At 51.8% G+C, this 14,762-nt stretch overlaps 5 protein-coding genes across 5 annotated transcripts; 4 read left to right on the top strand and 1 right to left on the bottom strand.

The window, feature by feature from the left end:
• Window positions 1–104: 104 nt before the first annotated feature.
• On the top strand, window positions 105–763 carry HOO65_050741 (prefoldin beta subunit; the record flags this gene model as incomplete). Its single annotated transcript, XM_071003527.1, has 4 exons — window positions 105–165; window positions 245–315; window positions 379–503; window positions 637–763. 4 exons carry the CDS (start codon window positions 105–107, stop codon window positions 761–763), a joined length of 384 nt encoding a protein of 127 aa, XP_070858800.1.
• A 374-nt stretch (window positions 764–1,137) lies between these two features.
• Window positions 1,138–2,722, top strand: HOO65_050740 (AMSH-like protease sst2; the record flags this gene model as incomplete). The annotated part of the gene is made up of 2 exons (XM_071003334.1): window positions 1,138–1,272; window positions 1,331–2,722. The coding sequence occupies 2 exons, from the start codon at window positions 1,138–1,140 to the stop codon at window positions 2,720–2,722; spliced, it is 1,527 nt and encodes a 508-aa protein (XP_070858799.1).
• Window positions 2,723–3,343: 621 nt separating this feature from the next.
• Window positions 3,344–3,871, top strand: HOO65_050739 (putative duf1772 domain containing protein; the record flags this gene model as incomplete). Its single annotated transcript, XM_071001008.1, has 1 exon — window positions 3,344–3,871. One exon carries the CDS (start codon window positions 3,344–3,346, stop codon window positions 3,869–3,871), a length of 528 nt encoding a protein of 175 aa, XP_070858798.1.
• A 121-nt stretch (window positions 3,872–3,992) lies between these two features.
• HOO65_050738 (uncharacterized protein) lies at window positions 3,993–6,522 on the bottom strand (the record flags this gene model as incomplete). Its single annotated transcript, XM_071003203.1, has 3 exons — window positions 3,993–4,804; window positions 4,861–6,256; window positions 6,430–6,522. The coding sequence occupies 3 exons, from the start codon at window positions 6,520–6,522 to the stop codon at window positions 3,993–3,995; spliced, it is 2,301 nt and encodes a 766-aa protein (XP_070858797.1).
• Window positions 6,523–7,438: 916 nt separating this feature from the next.
• Window positions 7,439–13,364, top strand: HOO65_050737 (putative 115 kDa protein in type-1 retrotransposable element R1DM; the record flags this gene model as incomplete). The annotated part of the gene is made up of 5 exons (XM_071003069.1): window positions 7,439–7,471; window positions 7,530–7,789; window positions 7,937–7,995; window positions 8,192–9,736; window positions 10,048–13,364. The coding sequence occupies 5 exons, from the start codon at window positions 7,439–7,441 to the stop codon at window positions 13,362–13,364; spliced, it is 5,214 nt and encodes a 1,737-aa protein (XP_070858796.1).
• Between the last annotated feature and the right edge of the window lie 1,398 nt (window positions 13,365–14,762).

Here is a 14,762-nt window from a genome sequence, read left to right as displayed (position 1 = left end):
AAGGCCAACCCCATTCGAGATCGCTATCGGCTCTGTGATACTGCCAACTCTCTCCTTTTCGCTCCGTGTCTCGTCATTCTCATACCGAATCCCGCTCACCCAGAATGGACGCTCTTCAGGCCAAGCTCCAGGCTCTCTCAGACGACTTCCAAAAACTGCAACAAGGTACTGTGCCCCGATAACATGTGGCCATATATTTGCCATCACCAAGTACCTCAACCCCTTCTAACTAGCCGCCCAATAGATTTGCAAGAAAAAGTCGCTGCGCGCCAGAAGCTAGACAGCCAGAAGCAGGAGAACCTAACTGTCCAAGCAGTACGTTGTACCCCTCCTCGCCTAAAGGCTGACATGGCGAATCTAACCCCCAGCTTGTTTTAGGAGTTTGAGAGGCTTAAGGATGGCGATGTCATTTACAAGACCGTTGGACCTGTTCTCTTGAAGCAGGAGAAGTTTGAGGCCGAGAACACGGTGTCCGGTCGCTTAGACTTTATCAGTGGCGAGATGTAAGTTGGGTCCTATCCTCAATCTCTCCGATACCCATGCATGGCCTTGCTGCCCCGCACTGTGAACTGTGATGTGACCCTTAGCATCCTTGACACTATACCGTTGCTAACCACAGCCACTACATCCTCACAGTTCGAGAGTCGAGGTTCAGATTAAAGAGATCCAAGATAAGATGGAGACCAAGAAGACAGAAATCATACAGGTGCAATCCAGTGCGCAGGCCACGCAAGCCCAGGCTCAACAGCCAGTAGCTGCATGATGAATTCAATGGCGGATTTTTGATGCACCAAGCGTAAACAAGGACCTCAAATGTGCCGAGCATCGTAAGCCAACACGTCGTGTACTAGAGCCAGCTCTTGCTAGGGTTATAACCCTGGTCATGTAGAAACGTGAGCCATAGTACGTGAGTACAAGGGTCTAAATGTGGGGTCTTTTTCACCAAAAGAGCTTTGACGGCCTTTGAGGCTCTTCAGAGAAGTTCCCGTGATGCACCTACATCACGAAATGGCTGTGTGAAACTTCATTATTAAAATTTTAACAATCTACAGCGAGTCTTTTCTTCTTCTTTCGCTCGCTCCTCACCGCCCCTCACCCCCCCCCCCGGTGCTGAAGACACAGAATATACCATCAGAAATGGACCGTCTACAAATGAGACACGGTCAACCTTTGAGTGTCAAGGAGATCACAAGGGCTTCAGAGGACTTCAACTTCAATACCAACCTACAGTTCAAATACTGGGTGAGGTCGACAAAGGCCCTTTATCAAGAGGTAAGCTTTGCTATGATGCGATCTCGAATACTGTGTTCGGTCCTAACTATTTGCCTAGGCCGTTTTTGCTGCGCGAGAGAATGACTTCCGCCGAGCCTACTTCTACCTCTACCGACACTCGATACTAGTTTTACAAATCCTCCCATCACATCCCGAGTTCAAAGATGTCGAAAGCAAAAAGCTCTACCGCCCTCTTACAAAGGCACTTCCCACAGTGCTCAAGTTAATGGAGGAGTTCAAGCCCAGGATTGAAGAAGAATATAACGAGTGGCAGCGCATGCAACCAAACGAACAGCTCCAAAGTCCACAAAAGCCGCCTACACAGCGAGAGATGTTCCGCGAAATATTGGATCCCAATGCCAGAAAAAACGTCCGTGTGATAGATGCCACGGAGAACTTGGAGCTAGCTATGCGTGTGGGCCGTGCGGTACAGGAGAAGCGTGATAATGAGAGCGCGCGCCCGGTCGAGCGGTATGGAGGCGATGGTATGCGGTGGCCTGGGCCTTCCCAAACTCGGCTCTTTGAACCGCCTAGCCATGAACAGCAAAAAGCGGACGACGATGTATTCCAGCAACAGATGCAGGCTGCGCGGCGGAACCTCGACTTTTCAAGGTTGGATGCGCCAGCTCCATCACTTCCAGCGCGCTCCGTCACATCAGCATCAACAACAGCTTATTCGTATCCTTTGGTCTCCAAACCACAGCCTGTTGATTTTACAACCAAAGCCCCCGTACCAAGTTCCTCGTCTCTGCCCCCACAACTACCACCCAAATACGAAGTCGAACGAGATCCTAATGTACGAATGGCAACGCCTTTACGCAAACCAGTCGAGGCCCCAATGCCCGTTCGACCCTACGATACTGCATATGCCCTTCGGGACTCCGTAGGGACTCCCAAGCCTACCTCTCTCGCGCCCTTTTCCAGCACAAAATCACACCCGCCAGTCGTGCCTCGTAAAATCGAGCTTGACACGATTTCTGCACAGCCGCAACGACCGCCCAAAGACTTGCCGGTGCCTGAGCCCAAAATCAATGAGCCTGAATTCGTATTCGCCCCTGGCGCTTATCTTGAGAGCGGCGAGCCACTTCGGCCCATGTTTCTACCTTCGGGTCTACGCAAGGCCTTTGTAGCACTGGCACGTGTTAACACGAGCCGCCACATTGAAACCTGCGGCATGCTGTGTGGAGCTCCGCAAAACGGTGCTCTATATATCCACGAACTATTAGTACCAGAACAGGTTGGCACTTCGGACACATGCGAAACTGTCAATGAGCTAGCCATCTATGAGCACTTGGAGAAGCACAACCTAGTGTGCTATGGCTGGATCCATACGCACCCCACACAGACGTGTTTCATGAGTTCACGCGATTTGCACACACACGCGTCGTACCAAGCTGGCTTGCCTGAGGCCATTGCCATAGTGTGCGCACCAACATCGGAGCCATCGTGAGTCGCCCGGTCTAGTGCATAACTATACGCGAATGCTAACAAACCCCCCTCTCTACCAATGTAGGTACGGCATTTTCCGCCTCACTGATCCCTCAGGCAAAGACCATATCCTTGATTGCCGACAAACAGCAACTTTCCACCCGCACTCTATCGATAACATCTACACGAAATGCAATAAGCCTATAGGGCACGTCATCGAGCGAGAAGACCTTACATTTACAGTAGTTGATCTGCGGTGAGCAGTGCAAACAAAGCGCAATCAGCACCTCTTCTTTATAAAAGAATTTGGCGATTCTGCTTAGAAAGTCTAATGAGAAATCCCATGAATGAAGGCTTGGATGAAGATGATTGGACAGCACGGAAATCGGCGAAACAGGCTCCGACATAATACAATATTATTATGTATGTGTCCAGCGCTGTTTTTTTAGGCCTGGCGTTCTTTGTGCTGACCTCAGGACGTAATTTCTGTCCCTTATTTCCCCACCTTTTTTCTCTATTTATTTCCTTGCCCTCGTCTTTCCCATTTTGTTCTACCTCTACCGCACGTTTCTTTACACACATTGCTTACTTACACTACCACTCTACAAAGGCCTTTTCCTGTCCCCTACTCATACATATCACAATGCCTGCCTCGCCTCTTCTCAATGTAGCCAAGGGCTCTATTGTGCTTCTTGCCGCGGCCCAGGCCAGCGGCAATCTCATGTTCTCGACCTTCATCACACCACGTCTACTTGATGCTCCGACTGACGTCATGCTCAAGCAATGGCGCAACACCTTTGAAAGCGGCATGCGTGTCTTCCGCCCTGTCTTCATTTCCACATCGCTAGGCTTCATGGGCCTTGCTTATGCCTTGAATGGCCGCATGCGTAGCCGCATGCTTGTAGCATCAGGCCTACTAAGCATCGCCGTCGTTCCGTACACATACATCTTTATGATGCCGACCAACCGCGAGTTGCTAGCCATGGCAGCACAGCGTCTTGATGAACAAGGGATGCAAAAAGCCCAAGAGAAGGATAACCAAGCGGACAACGTAAGTGCGCTAGAGGACCGGGCCCGCAGATTGGTGGATGACTGGGGTGTGCTGAACTTGGGCCGGGCAGCTTTAGGCATGGCATCGGCCGTCCTAGGAATGGCTGCCATTTTAATCTAGGACCTTTTGGTCCCTTGAAATGGCGCGTAAGATGACACCATCTTGCTCATCATCTTGTATTGAAAGGTGTCCACCCTTAATCCATCTCGCCCGAGTTATCATATCATTATCATCGACACTCTCATGCAACATCTGGCATCCAGTCCCATTTTATGGGCAACGCCACATCTAGATTAGCCTCTAATGCACTATCCACAGCATCGAGATTGAAATCTGGCCCAAAACTATTCCAAATGTCAAGGTCAAATTGTGCCGAGTCTGGCTCGGCTAGCTCAACCGGGCCCAGGACTAAGCTCGGTGAATTATTCGTGATAGATGATGACTGCAAACCCTGTAGCTGTAATGGCGGCAACGTAGGCATGGACTGCGGCTGTAAGGGAGGTGGCAATGGAAACGGGGGCGTAGATCCTTGCTGGTGATTTTGGAGCTGTACATTTGACTGCGATGGCAGGTGTGGTTGCAACTGGGTCGGTTGATGGGCCTGTGGCTCTGATACATCCTTTTCCTTCTCCATCATTGCAGCTTCGATCTCCGCGCCATCAGGAGCAACACGGTCCATTTCACGGATAACGCTTTCGCCCAATCCTGCGAGAATTCGCGCATTCCAAAAACGGTCAGCGTACTGCTTCAGCAGAGCGCAGTTATAGCGGAAAGCAGCCAGTGAACGGGCACGAAACATTGGCAGCCTCGTGTGGCGCATTTTACGGTACTCGACGCTGAGTGAGAGTGAAATGGCATATGGCACAAAGATGATGGGCGTGATGCTATAGCGGCTTATTGCCGAAGAGATGCGCTCGGCGGCAAGGGAACGCCGTGCATTAGCCGAGGGCGGTGGAATCGATCGTGTAGTGGTAATGCCACCAGGACGGGGGAGACGACAGGAAACAATGATGACAGCATGATAGAGGATTTCGATAGTCGCTGCGCGGTATTCTTTTGTTAGTACTAACCAGGCGATGATGGGATAAAGATTGCGACCCTTGACTCACCAAGTAGTGTCGGCTGCACCTTGAGTGCATCAGCCTCCAATATCAGTTTCTCGAGCACCGGAAGGTCCACACTGGAGATCTTTTCGTAGTCGGATGCCTCCTTGCTAGGCCCAGGACGGTAGAGCTCAATGACCTTGTTCAACCAATCGACAATCATCAACAACAGGCGGAAGCAAGGCGGACACTGGCTGATCCAATCCGTAATATTAACGCTCATGTCGTGGTCCTGTACAAGACTAGGTCGGCCATAGATAGCCGCATTAAGTTTGTCCAGAGCCCACAGTGCACAATACAACTGAATCATTTCGGCATCGGCATCATCACGGACCTGCAAGCCCAGCGTGTGTGTGTGGTGCATGGCTAGACCGAGCAACACGGCTGGTAAGTCCATCTCATCAACTGACGACGGCTGTGCATAGAGCGAGAGCATCAAGTAAGCCCGAATCTGCACGAAACGATCGCCAATTACTGTGCTCTGCAAGGTCGCTTGTGCAGCAGTGCATAAGGTGGACGTAAACTCGTGGAACGATAGAACACAATCAGCACCACGATTAGCCAGCACGAAGTGCGGTGACATGGCTGGGTGTGTTGCTGCAGCCACACAAATCGCCTGCTTGAGCACGATAGTGCCAGCGTCCGTAGCTTCGCTAAACAGAGAGGTTTCGGGGATTACAGGAAACAATGGATGGATACGTCGCAGGAAGAGACTACGCAGGGCCGCGAATTGCCGAGGCGGCGGCAAGCACGGTAGACACTCGCGGTAGATGAACGGTAAGAAAAATTTGTCGAGTAGATTGCCCGGACGCGCGTGTAACATGCTATCGCAAGCATTTTCACCCAATGAGCCGCTATTGTCGGCTGTAGATCCTGCAATACCTCCGTTCCGACTGCCTCTACGCGCGCCGCTACTGCCGGGATCAGCAGGGTCATCATGAGCATTACTGCCCGCTCCTCTCACACCGCTGCTACTCGTACCACCATCACTACCCCGGTGACTGGCACTGGAAAGCCAAAGACCCACCTGGTACTTTTGCGGCGGAACGGAGGCAGCTGCAGCTTCGACAAACATGGCTTCAGGATTCAAGTCGCCAACAAACCGGCCAGCGCGGCGCGCCTCGTCGGGTGTTGGAGCAGGCGGCGAAACGCGTGCTGTGGTGGGCCGGCGTGGTGGTGACGAAATCAGGCGAGTACTAGATGCGTTGCTATAGCTATTGCTTCGAGGGCTAGCATTGTTTGTCGGCCTTGGGGCTACAGTTTTGCCCTTAGTTGTTGTCGCTGCTGCTGCTGCTGCCGCAGCTGTCGCGGCGTTTGAAAGAACAGACAACGGCAAGCAATGTCGCTTTGGAGAGGGGGAGTCATCGGCAACGAGAGCATCATCGGTGTGTATACAACGCTTCTGCAGGGGTCAAAAAAAGTTCAGTCAGCATGCGATTTGCGCCAGGCCACTTCAACACTGAATTCTCAAGGTTTGAGCCGCCTCAGAGGTGTACCAGGCCGGATCGCTGAGATGGAGTGACCTCACGTCATGTGCCACAAACAAGACAGGACTCTGCCATGTGTAAAACTCACCTTGCGCTTGCGACAATTGGCACATGCTTGGCTAACTTGTCGGCGCTTTACAGGCAAGCCAGAAGTGTCTGAAGCGACGAATTTAATGTCCATTATGACGAAGAGGACAAGCCGCGGCGATGGGTGAAAGAAACAAGCGGGCGAAAAGAACTCAAGAGAAGGAAGATAATGAGAGGTTTAGAAAGGGGCACTTGAGAAAAGCCCCAAGTTCGTGACCAAGGAAGGAAAGCTTGCTTGCATCTTAACCCTATTTTGTGTATCAAGTAACCCTACCGTTTCTAGATGACGATGACTAATAGAAGAGTAAAAACAGGCGCCGCCTACATGCGCGCCCCCATTTCTTTCATGCGCCCCCTCCCTAGTATTTTTTGAATTACCTAAGCAAGATTTTGCTGTAGGCCAGCAAGAAGACTCAAGATATATACCAGTAGCAACAAATGGAGACAAACAATGCACTGAAAATTGTACATTTAATAGCTCTGAATATTTAAGAGGGCATACCTTTGAAGTCATTATATGGCTAATCTGATGAGACTTGATACATTTTGAAGCTTTCCTTTTCATAGGCTCAATTTTCTCAAATCTAGACGAGCTCACACTTTGTACTTGTGACCAGCTGAGTAGGTGTTTTGAAAGTTAGGCGCTTCTATGGCTCTAATTCTAAATTGTTTGCTACATCATCTGCTGTATTCTTTGCATTTACAGAATTTAAAGTGTCTGCTAAAGTATCTGCCTGCCTCCATCTCCAGCTGATGTACCTAATGTATCTGGTCTATTTGGTGTGGTGTATCTGCTTGCTCCATCTGCTGCATCTGCATCGGTGGTAAGGGGGTCAAAATCTTGCTTAGGTAATTCAAAAAACACTAAGGAGGGGGGCGCATAAAAGAAATGGGGGCGCGCATGTAGGCGGCGCCGTAAAAACAGTGCTCCGAATAAACATCAACTATGAACTTCGCTGTCCCTCCGTGCTCTCCAAACTAATAACTCGGGCGACAACGCAGAGTATACAATGAACTTTATCCGAATTCTCGCACACTTCGAGGTACATTTAGCCATCCTCCTTTATCCCCCGGTCTTGCTGACATCTTCTATCATTTCAGGATCTAATCGTCGCGCACATCCTGCGCCAACCGGGTTTCCACCGCGCCGTGGGGAAGATACAACGTAGCGTTGACGATCTGCGTTACGGCCGCAACCCCGACGAGCCGCTGCGTCCCGGCGAAGCTACAGAGGAGCAGAAGGCGCCGGTCGGCACGGGCCCCGGAGGCTCAGCGCAGCAGGGCGGCTCGTTCATGACGCATTTCATGCAGGAGTTAAGGAATCAAGCACGGGGGGTGCCAACACCGGATGAGAAGCAGAAGTGAGTAATTCTAGGGCCAGGTCTAGATAATGGTAGAGATTTGTCAAATTGCGCTCTTTCTAGGCGGCCTGATTTCCAAATAATGATTTTTTTTTCCAACCCGCGCTTTTGCAAAGGTAATATAGTATCTATTAACGCGACATATAGTTGGATCCGCCCTTATAGCGCAGTGGTAGCGCGTGTCACTCGTAATGACAAGGTCCTCGGTTCGACTCCGAGTGGGGGCAGCTGAAAGCACGCATCGCGGCTTCATTTCCTTTTTGGTTCCCAATCTTTTGTTACCAAATCTCGTCCTGACGATTCTTTCGTCTTTCTTGCTGCCCTTTTCTCTCGTTTTCGTATCTTGTCTCTCGGTTTTGCTTATAAAGCGCGCAAAAAAAAACTTCCCTCCTACAACTCCAGGAAAAGGAGGTAACCCTAAGCAACCCTTATTTTTACACTCTACAACGAAGGAACCAACGAAGAAGACAGACAGCGAAGCCATGGAGTGCGAGGGTGCACCGGATGTCGCCGCCACGGCGCAATCCGCTGAGTACCAGACAGAAAAGGAGATCATAGATCTGGTAATGACGAACGTGATAGACCTCGCTGAAGGTGAAATTGAAGAACAAGCGAGGGAAACACGAGCGGCCAACCCCATTGAACTACCAGAGAAAAGGACCATCGAGCAACAAGAAAACAAAATAGAAAAGGAAAGAAAGCATGGAGGAAAACTGACCGAACGGGAACGTAACCTCGCCATCGCTCACAAGTTCATTGCCGCCGAAAAGAAGCAGGTGGAAACCAGGGGCAACGCGCTCAGTTGGCTGGCCGAGAAGCTCCCTGAAATATGCAACCAAGCCATCTCCATGGCCAAAGGGGATGCAGAAGTGAAAAAGCTGACTAGCCATGTGTCAGCTGAATTCAGAGCGATGTTCGCAAAGATACAGCATGGAAACCCCACCACAGGTGGCGAAAAGAACAAGCCGACTGACGAGGCACCGAAAAAACAAAGCAAGCCGAATGGCAAGCAAACATATGCGTCAGTAGCCAAGCAGGTGTCTGAGACACAAAAACAACCAGCGCCCCCGAGAGAGAAAACGGGACCGAAACCTCCGGCCAGGGAAGCAGAGAAAAAGGTCCGGGTCTTCATCCGAGGACCAGCGTCAAACAAGGAGGAAACCGTGAGCGCCGAGCTAGCGAAGATTTTCAAGGGTACGCCCAAAGAGTTCGAAACGAAGAAGGTAAACTCAGGCTGGGCATTCTACATTGAGAAGAGCAAGGCAACCACAACAAACCTAGAAAGGGCAAAGACAGCATGTGGCGCAAGAGCGTGTGAGTTGGACAGCAAGTGGACACACGCACGAATCACTGGCCTGTCGGATTTCTATGTCCTCAACGAGGGGGGCCCCGTGCCCACAAAGAATGAGGAATGGTTCACCGGACAAATTGCACGGCAAACCGGGGGACAAGTCAAGGCCATCAAGTGGCAGATTGAGGCGGAGAAGTACAAGGACGCCACCCTCCGCGTCGCCATCGACCTGCCGGAAGGCAAAACACTCCCCTCGGCCATGAAATTCGAGGGAAGCAACAATGCGGCACAAGTCAAAAGGTGCAGGACCCCGTCCCTACCTTTATGCCGCACCTGCTGGGAAGCGCATCCCACCACAGGCTGCAAAGCACCCCCGAGGTGCAGGCTCTGCGGGAGCCGCAACCATCAGGAGAAGGAGCACTCTGGCCCACCCACAGCCTGCATTGTGTGCAACACTGCGGGACACGCAGCAGGAGAGGCAGCCTGCAAAAGGGACGCCCGGGTGAGGAAGTCCGCGACAGGACCAGAGACCCAGGTGCAGGGGAAGAGAAAGGACGACGGCCAAGGCTACAAGAAAAGAAAAAGAACAGCCACAGCGGAATCCGAGTCCGAGCCTGAAACCGAAAGCGAACCAGCCCAACCCTGCCAAGACGCATGTTAGGAGACCTAACGATCTGGAGCGTCAATGCTGGAAAAGGGGAACCGAACCACGTGAATGCACTACGACAGGCGGTCGAGCAGAGAGTAGACATTCTCCTGATACAGGAACCCTGGATAGGTCAGCATAAGGACAGAACAAAGGACCACCCGGAATTCACTCGGCATAGCCCGAGAGATGGATGGGAGGACCGCCCCAGAAGCATAGCCTACGTACGAAAAGACATAAAAACAACGGAGACGCACCAGGACCATCCGGACCTATGCCCGATCCGTATAAAAACAACGCAGGGGACGCTTCAACGGATAGGGGCATACAACGCTCCAGAAAGCCGCAACTGCATAAGGCCGGGCGAAGGCCTGCAGGAGCTCATGCGCTCAGAAAAAGAGAGCGCATGGATAGCGATAGGGGACCTCAACGCACATCACGGAACATGGGACGCTAATCCCAGGGAAAATGAAGCGGGGAGGACCCTGGAAAGCTGGATGAGAGACAATGACCTTACCGTGCTCAACGACAAAGACGAACACACACACAGCGCCGGCAGGGTCATAGACCTCGTCATCACACCTCAAACAACAGTGGGCAAATGGACAACCTGCATGAAGCTGATACCAGGAAGCACTAGCGACCACGAGATTATTGAGGTGAAAGTAAGGACAAGGACAACACGGAAAAGACCTGAAGCAAAGTGGAGGCTAAAGAAAATGAACGTCGACAAGTTCGTCGCAACATGCAATCAAGAAGCTGACCAGCTGGAAAAGCTTTTAGAGGGCAGTGGCGACGCACTAGACACAGCTGAGCTCCTTGCCAAGGGTCTGATAGCAACTGTAGAGAGGGCACTTGAGGCTTCAACACCAAAAACGCCCCCCAACATTGTTCTCAAACCGTGGTGGAACGAAGGGTGCAAGGAGCAGAACGCGCGGATGAGGAGAGCCCGAATAGACCACCGCAACCAACCCACAGACAGCCAGAAGAGGGACGAATATGCGAAGCAACGAAAAGCAATGAGGAAAGAAATCACCAAGGCAAAGAGAGCCCTCATGAGCAAGATCATAGCCGGACTGAAGGAACCGAAGGACGTCTTCCGCGCTGTCAAATGGGCCAACGACAAGGTAGACAGACGCATCCCCCTGCTGCAGAGACCCGACAAGACGAAAACCACCTGCACAGCCGAGTCAGTAGCGTTGCTCCTGGAGACACACACAAAGGAACACACAGAAAATGAGTGGTGTTTTCACGAACCTAACCCAGAGGCAAGTGAATGGCCATCCCTCACCCGAGAGGAAGTGAGAGATTCTCTGTGGAAACCTGCGAACACGGCCCCAGGAGCAGACCGCATCACAAACGAGGTTTGGAAAAGGGCATGGGAACCGCTAGGCAACATGATAACGAAGCTGTACAACCTCTGCTTGGAGAACGGAAACCACCCAAGCATCTTCAAAGAGGCAGACCTAGTAGCGATCCCGAAACCTGGACGACCACGCGACGAGCCCAGATCGTACCGACTCATATCACTCCTACCCACCCTGGGAAAAGGCATGGAGAGAGCCGTGGCGAGAAGGCTAGCAGAAGAGGCGGTCCAAAAAAGGATCATCCCAAGGAACTACATCTGCGCAGTACCGAAGAGGGCGGTCACGGACCTCCTCATCGAACTGCGCGGAAGGATAGAAGACGCACAGCTCTGGAAAAAAGTCACTTCGATCCTGACCTTCGACATCAAGGGCGCTTTCGACGCGGTTGAACCAGCGAGAATGGAACGACAGCTGTCGGAGAGCCGATGGCCGACCAAACTGTGTCGCTGGGTCAGAAGTTTCATGGAGGGAAGGACAGCACGCATGAGAACGGAAGAAGGCTGGACGACGAAGCGAGTAGGAGGCTCCCTCCCACAAGGCTCTCCAGTCTCGCCCATCCTATACATGCTCTTCATGGCTCCCATCTACAGGAGGATACCAAACCTCCTAGGATACGCAGACGATGGAGCACTGGTAGTTAGAGGCCAATCTTTCGAAGACAACTGCCAAAAAATCAAATCACTGATGGAAACAGTGATAGAATGGACGGCACAGAACGGGCTAGACCTTGACCCAGGAAAGTCGACACTCCTGCACATTAAAGGCAGGAGGAGGATCACTGAGAACCCATCTGTCACAATCGAAGGAATGGGAGAGGTGAAACCCACACCAGCAAAGGAACCAATGAGATGGTTGGGGCTTCACATCGACTCTAGCCTACTCTTCAAGGGCCACGTAGAGAGAACGGCAGCAAGCATCAACCGAGTAGCCAACGGCCTGAGATACCTGGCCGGATGCTACAAGGGAGCAGACACAACATGCATGCTGAACGCAGCCCGAGCGTGTGCGCTGAGCAAAGCCCTATTTGCATCGAGTACATGGATGGGAACTGAGACGACAAAAACAGCAACAGAAAAAGTTAACGTCGCAATCAGAAACTGCCTGAGGGCAGCACTGCCCATGTACTGCACGACACCAAAAGAGTGCCTGCACCACGCAGCAGGCCTCCCGCCGATCGAACTCCTGTGGGAGGACGAAAGGAGAAGGGAAGCCATACGCTGGCACACACTGGACATAGATCATACTCTGCGAGGAGGAGCACATAATCCAGTCGTGATGAGGCTACGAAGACTGCTTCCGGCGAGAATGGAAACACACATGACACTGAAACCGACAGTCGCAGGACCAAGCATGCCCCCTCGAAAGTGGCTCAGCAAAGAGAAAGAGGCTGAGAAACACAGAGAGGAGGTGGACATGGCCACTGTAGGAACACTCATAGCATACTCTGATGGCTCGAAAGACGCAAAGGGAAACACAGGAGCAGGATGGGTCACCACCATGGACGGAACCACCCTGGAAACAGGACATAGTGCTCTGGGCAAATGGGTGGAGGTTGCAGACGCAGAAGCGTACGGGGCATGCGAAGCAGCCAAGCGGGCCGTGATGCACACAGACGCCGAGGAAATCTGGATATGTCTGGACAACCAAGGAGTAGTCGACCGACTGCGCAACCCGCAAAAGCGAAACAGTACCTCCCAGGACATCATTGACAGAACGAAACGGATCCTAAACACGTGGAAGAACAGAAAGGACAGGAGACGCGTCCAAGTGCTCTGGGTCCCAGGACATGTAGGCCTGGAGGGAAATGAACAAGCCGACGCTCAAGCCAAGCTCGGATGCCTCGGACACATCCGCGAACCCCGCGTCAGTCTGGCAGGGGCAAAGAGGTGGAGGCGAAACCAACTGCGTGAGGAGTACGAGAAATGGTGGAAAGGGCAAAAAGGATATCGCCCATTGCAGGACATTCCATGCAGCCCCCCGTTTCGAACGCCGGGCTACAAAGGAGTGGACAGAACGGAACTGGGGCATATCCTGGCAGCCAGGACGGGACATGGAGACTTTGACCAGTACCATGACCGTTTCAATCACCAATGCCCACGCAAATGCATCCACTGCAAGCAGCCGAAAGAACGAGGACACATGTGGACGTGCAAGACTTTACCAAGGCCGTGGGGCCAGAGGTTCACGGACAAGCTACTGAAAAACACAAAGGCAACAAAGTACGTTGCTAGCGTGCTACACCGGAACCTAAGGCACCTGCAGCAGAGGTGAGAAAGGCAATCCCCATGGAGGCACAAGGCGCGGATGCAATAAGCTAAGCCAAAAAAAAAAAAAAAAAAAAAAAGAAGGAGGAGGACGGACAAGGGGACGAGGGGGGCGAGGGGACGAGGGGACGAGGAGGCCGAGGAGGCCGGGGGACGAACGGAGGGGAGAGGGAAGAGAGATGAGAGAGGGAGTGCTTTTAAAAAAAAAAAAAAAAAAAAAAGAAGGAAAATAGAAGACAAGGCGGACGGAGATGTCGAAGGGACGCGGAAGAGAATTCGGAAGGTCCTTTCTCCCGACGCCCAGGGTCTACTAAAAATGCGGCAACCACCTCGCTGAACAGAGGACAAAACCGACGTACTCCGCCAGGGCCAATACCCAGGGCCGACAGCCGTTGGCCTCTTAGACTAGATCACTATATAGGTAGGGCGCCAAAAGCCAAAAAGAACCAGGTAACCAATCCTGGAAACACAACCACCCAACCAGCGGGGAAGCCCTTGGGGCAACGTCTTCCGGAGAAATCTCCTGGCCACAAGGCTGGACCCTCAAAAGTCATAGGAGTATTTCGAAGAGGACGAGTACCTGCAACTGCTGACTGCCCGGAGGAGGGGTCGGAAGACGACATCTCCCAACTCCCCCTCCGTCCAGAACATGCCGTCGTATTACCGGGAAAACTGGTAGGTAGACGCTAAATAGTACATACATACATACATACTTATAAAGCGTGTTTTATTTTTGTCCCGAATGCTCTTACCGTTCGTCTCTTTTCTGTAACTGCAACTTGTCACTTGCACATCATCCCATCCCATCCATCCGTCTCTTCTCTTCCCTGTTGATCTAGGGCTTGCTTGGGTCTAAGCAGCACAAACAACCCATCGGAGAGTTTATTTCTGTCTCAGGTTAGATAGAGGCAGATATTGGACAAGGGATAACCAGATGTGATTGTGTTCTTCCATAGCTCTAATGGTGTTTATGCGTTCTTAATGGTCCACGGCTTTGTCCTTGGCATGCAAACAAGACGCTAAAAAATCAGACGGAAATTGAAGGATCTTGGCGAGGGGTCATATAAAAAGAGGATCGAAGAACGAAGAACGAAGAAGATTTCCTGTAGGGAACAATAAAAACGCAAAGATGATGTGAAACGAAAGCGAGGCCGCTTAGCCTTGGCACAAGGGGCACAACAGCTAGGGTTGGATAGGGTTAAGAACTATTAGTGGGTGTAAGTCGCATGTAAGTCTAGACTTCCCTTTCCTTCCTCGTGGCTTTATGCTTCTTTTCCAGTCTGCCCCCGCCAGATCTTGCTTTTGGGCTTAATAGAAGTCCCAGAGGAAGGGCTAAGATGAGAGCAGCACCAATAAGGCAGACAGAAAGGCAGGGTATCCCCTGGTTGTGGTTATCACAGCAAAT

This window comes from Ceratocystis lukuohia, assembly GCF_044167205.1.
Source record: "Ceratocystis lukuohia strain C4212 chromosome Unknown Supercontig5_pilon, whole genome shotgun sequence".
Lineage (NCBI taxonomy): Eukaryota > Fungi > Ascomycota > Sordariomycetes > Microascales > Ceratocystidaceae > Ceratocystis > Ceratocystis lukuohia.
The sequence above is the reverse complement of the archived record's forward strand: the minus strand, read 5'-3'. Positions and strand labels throughout refer to the sequence as shown.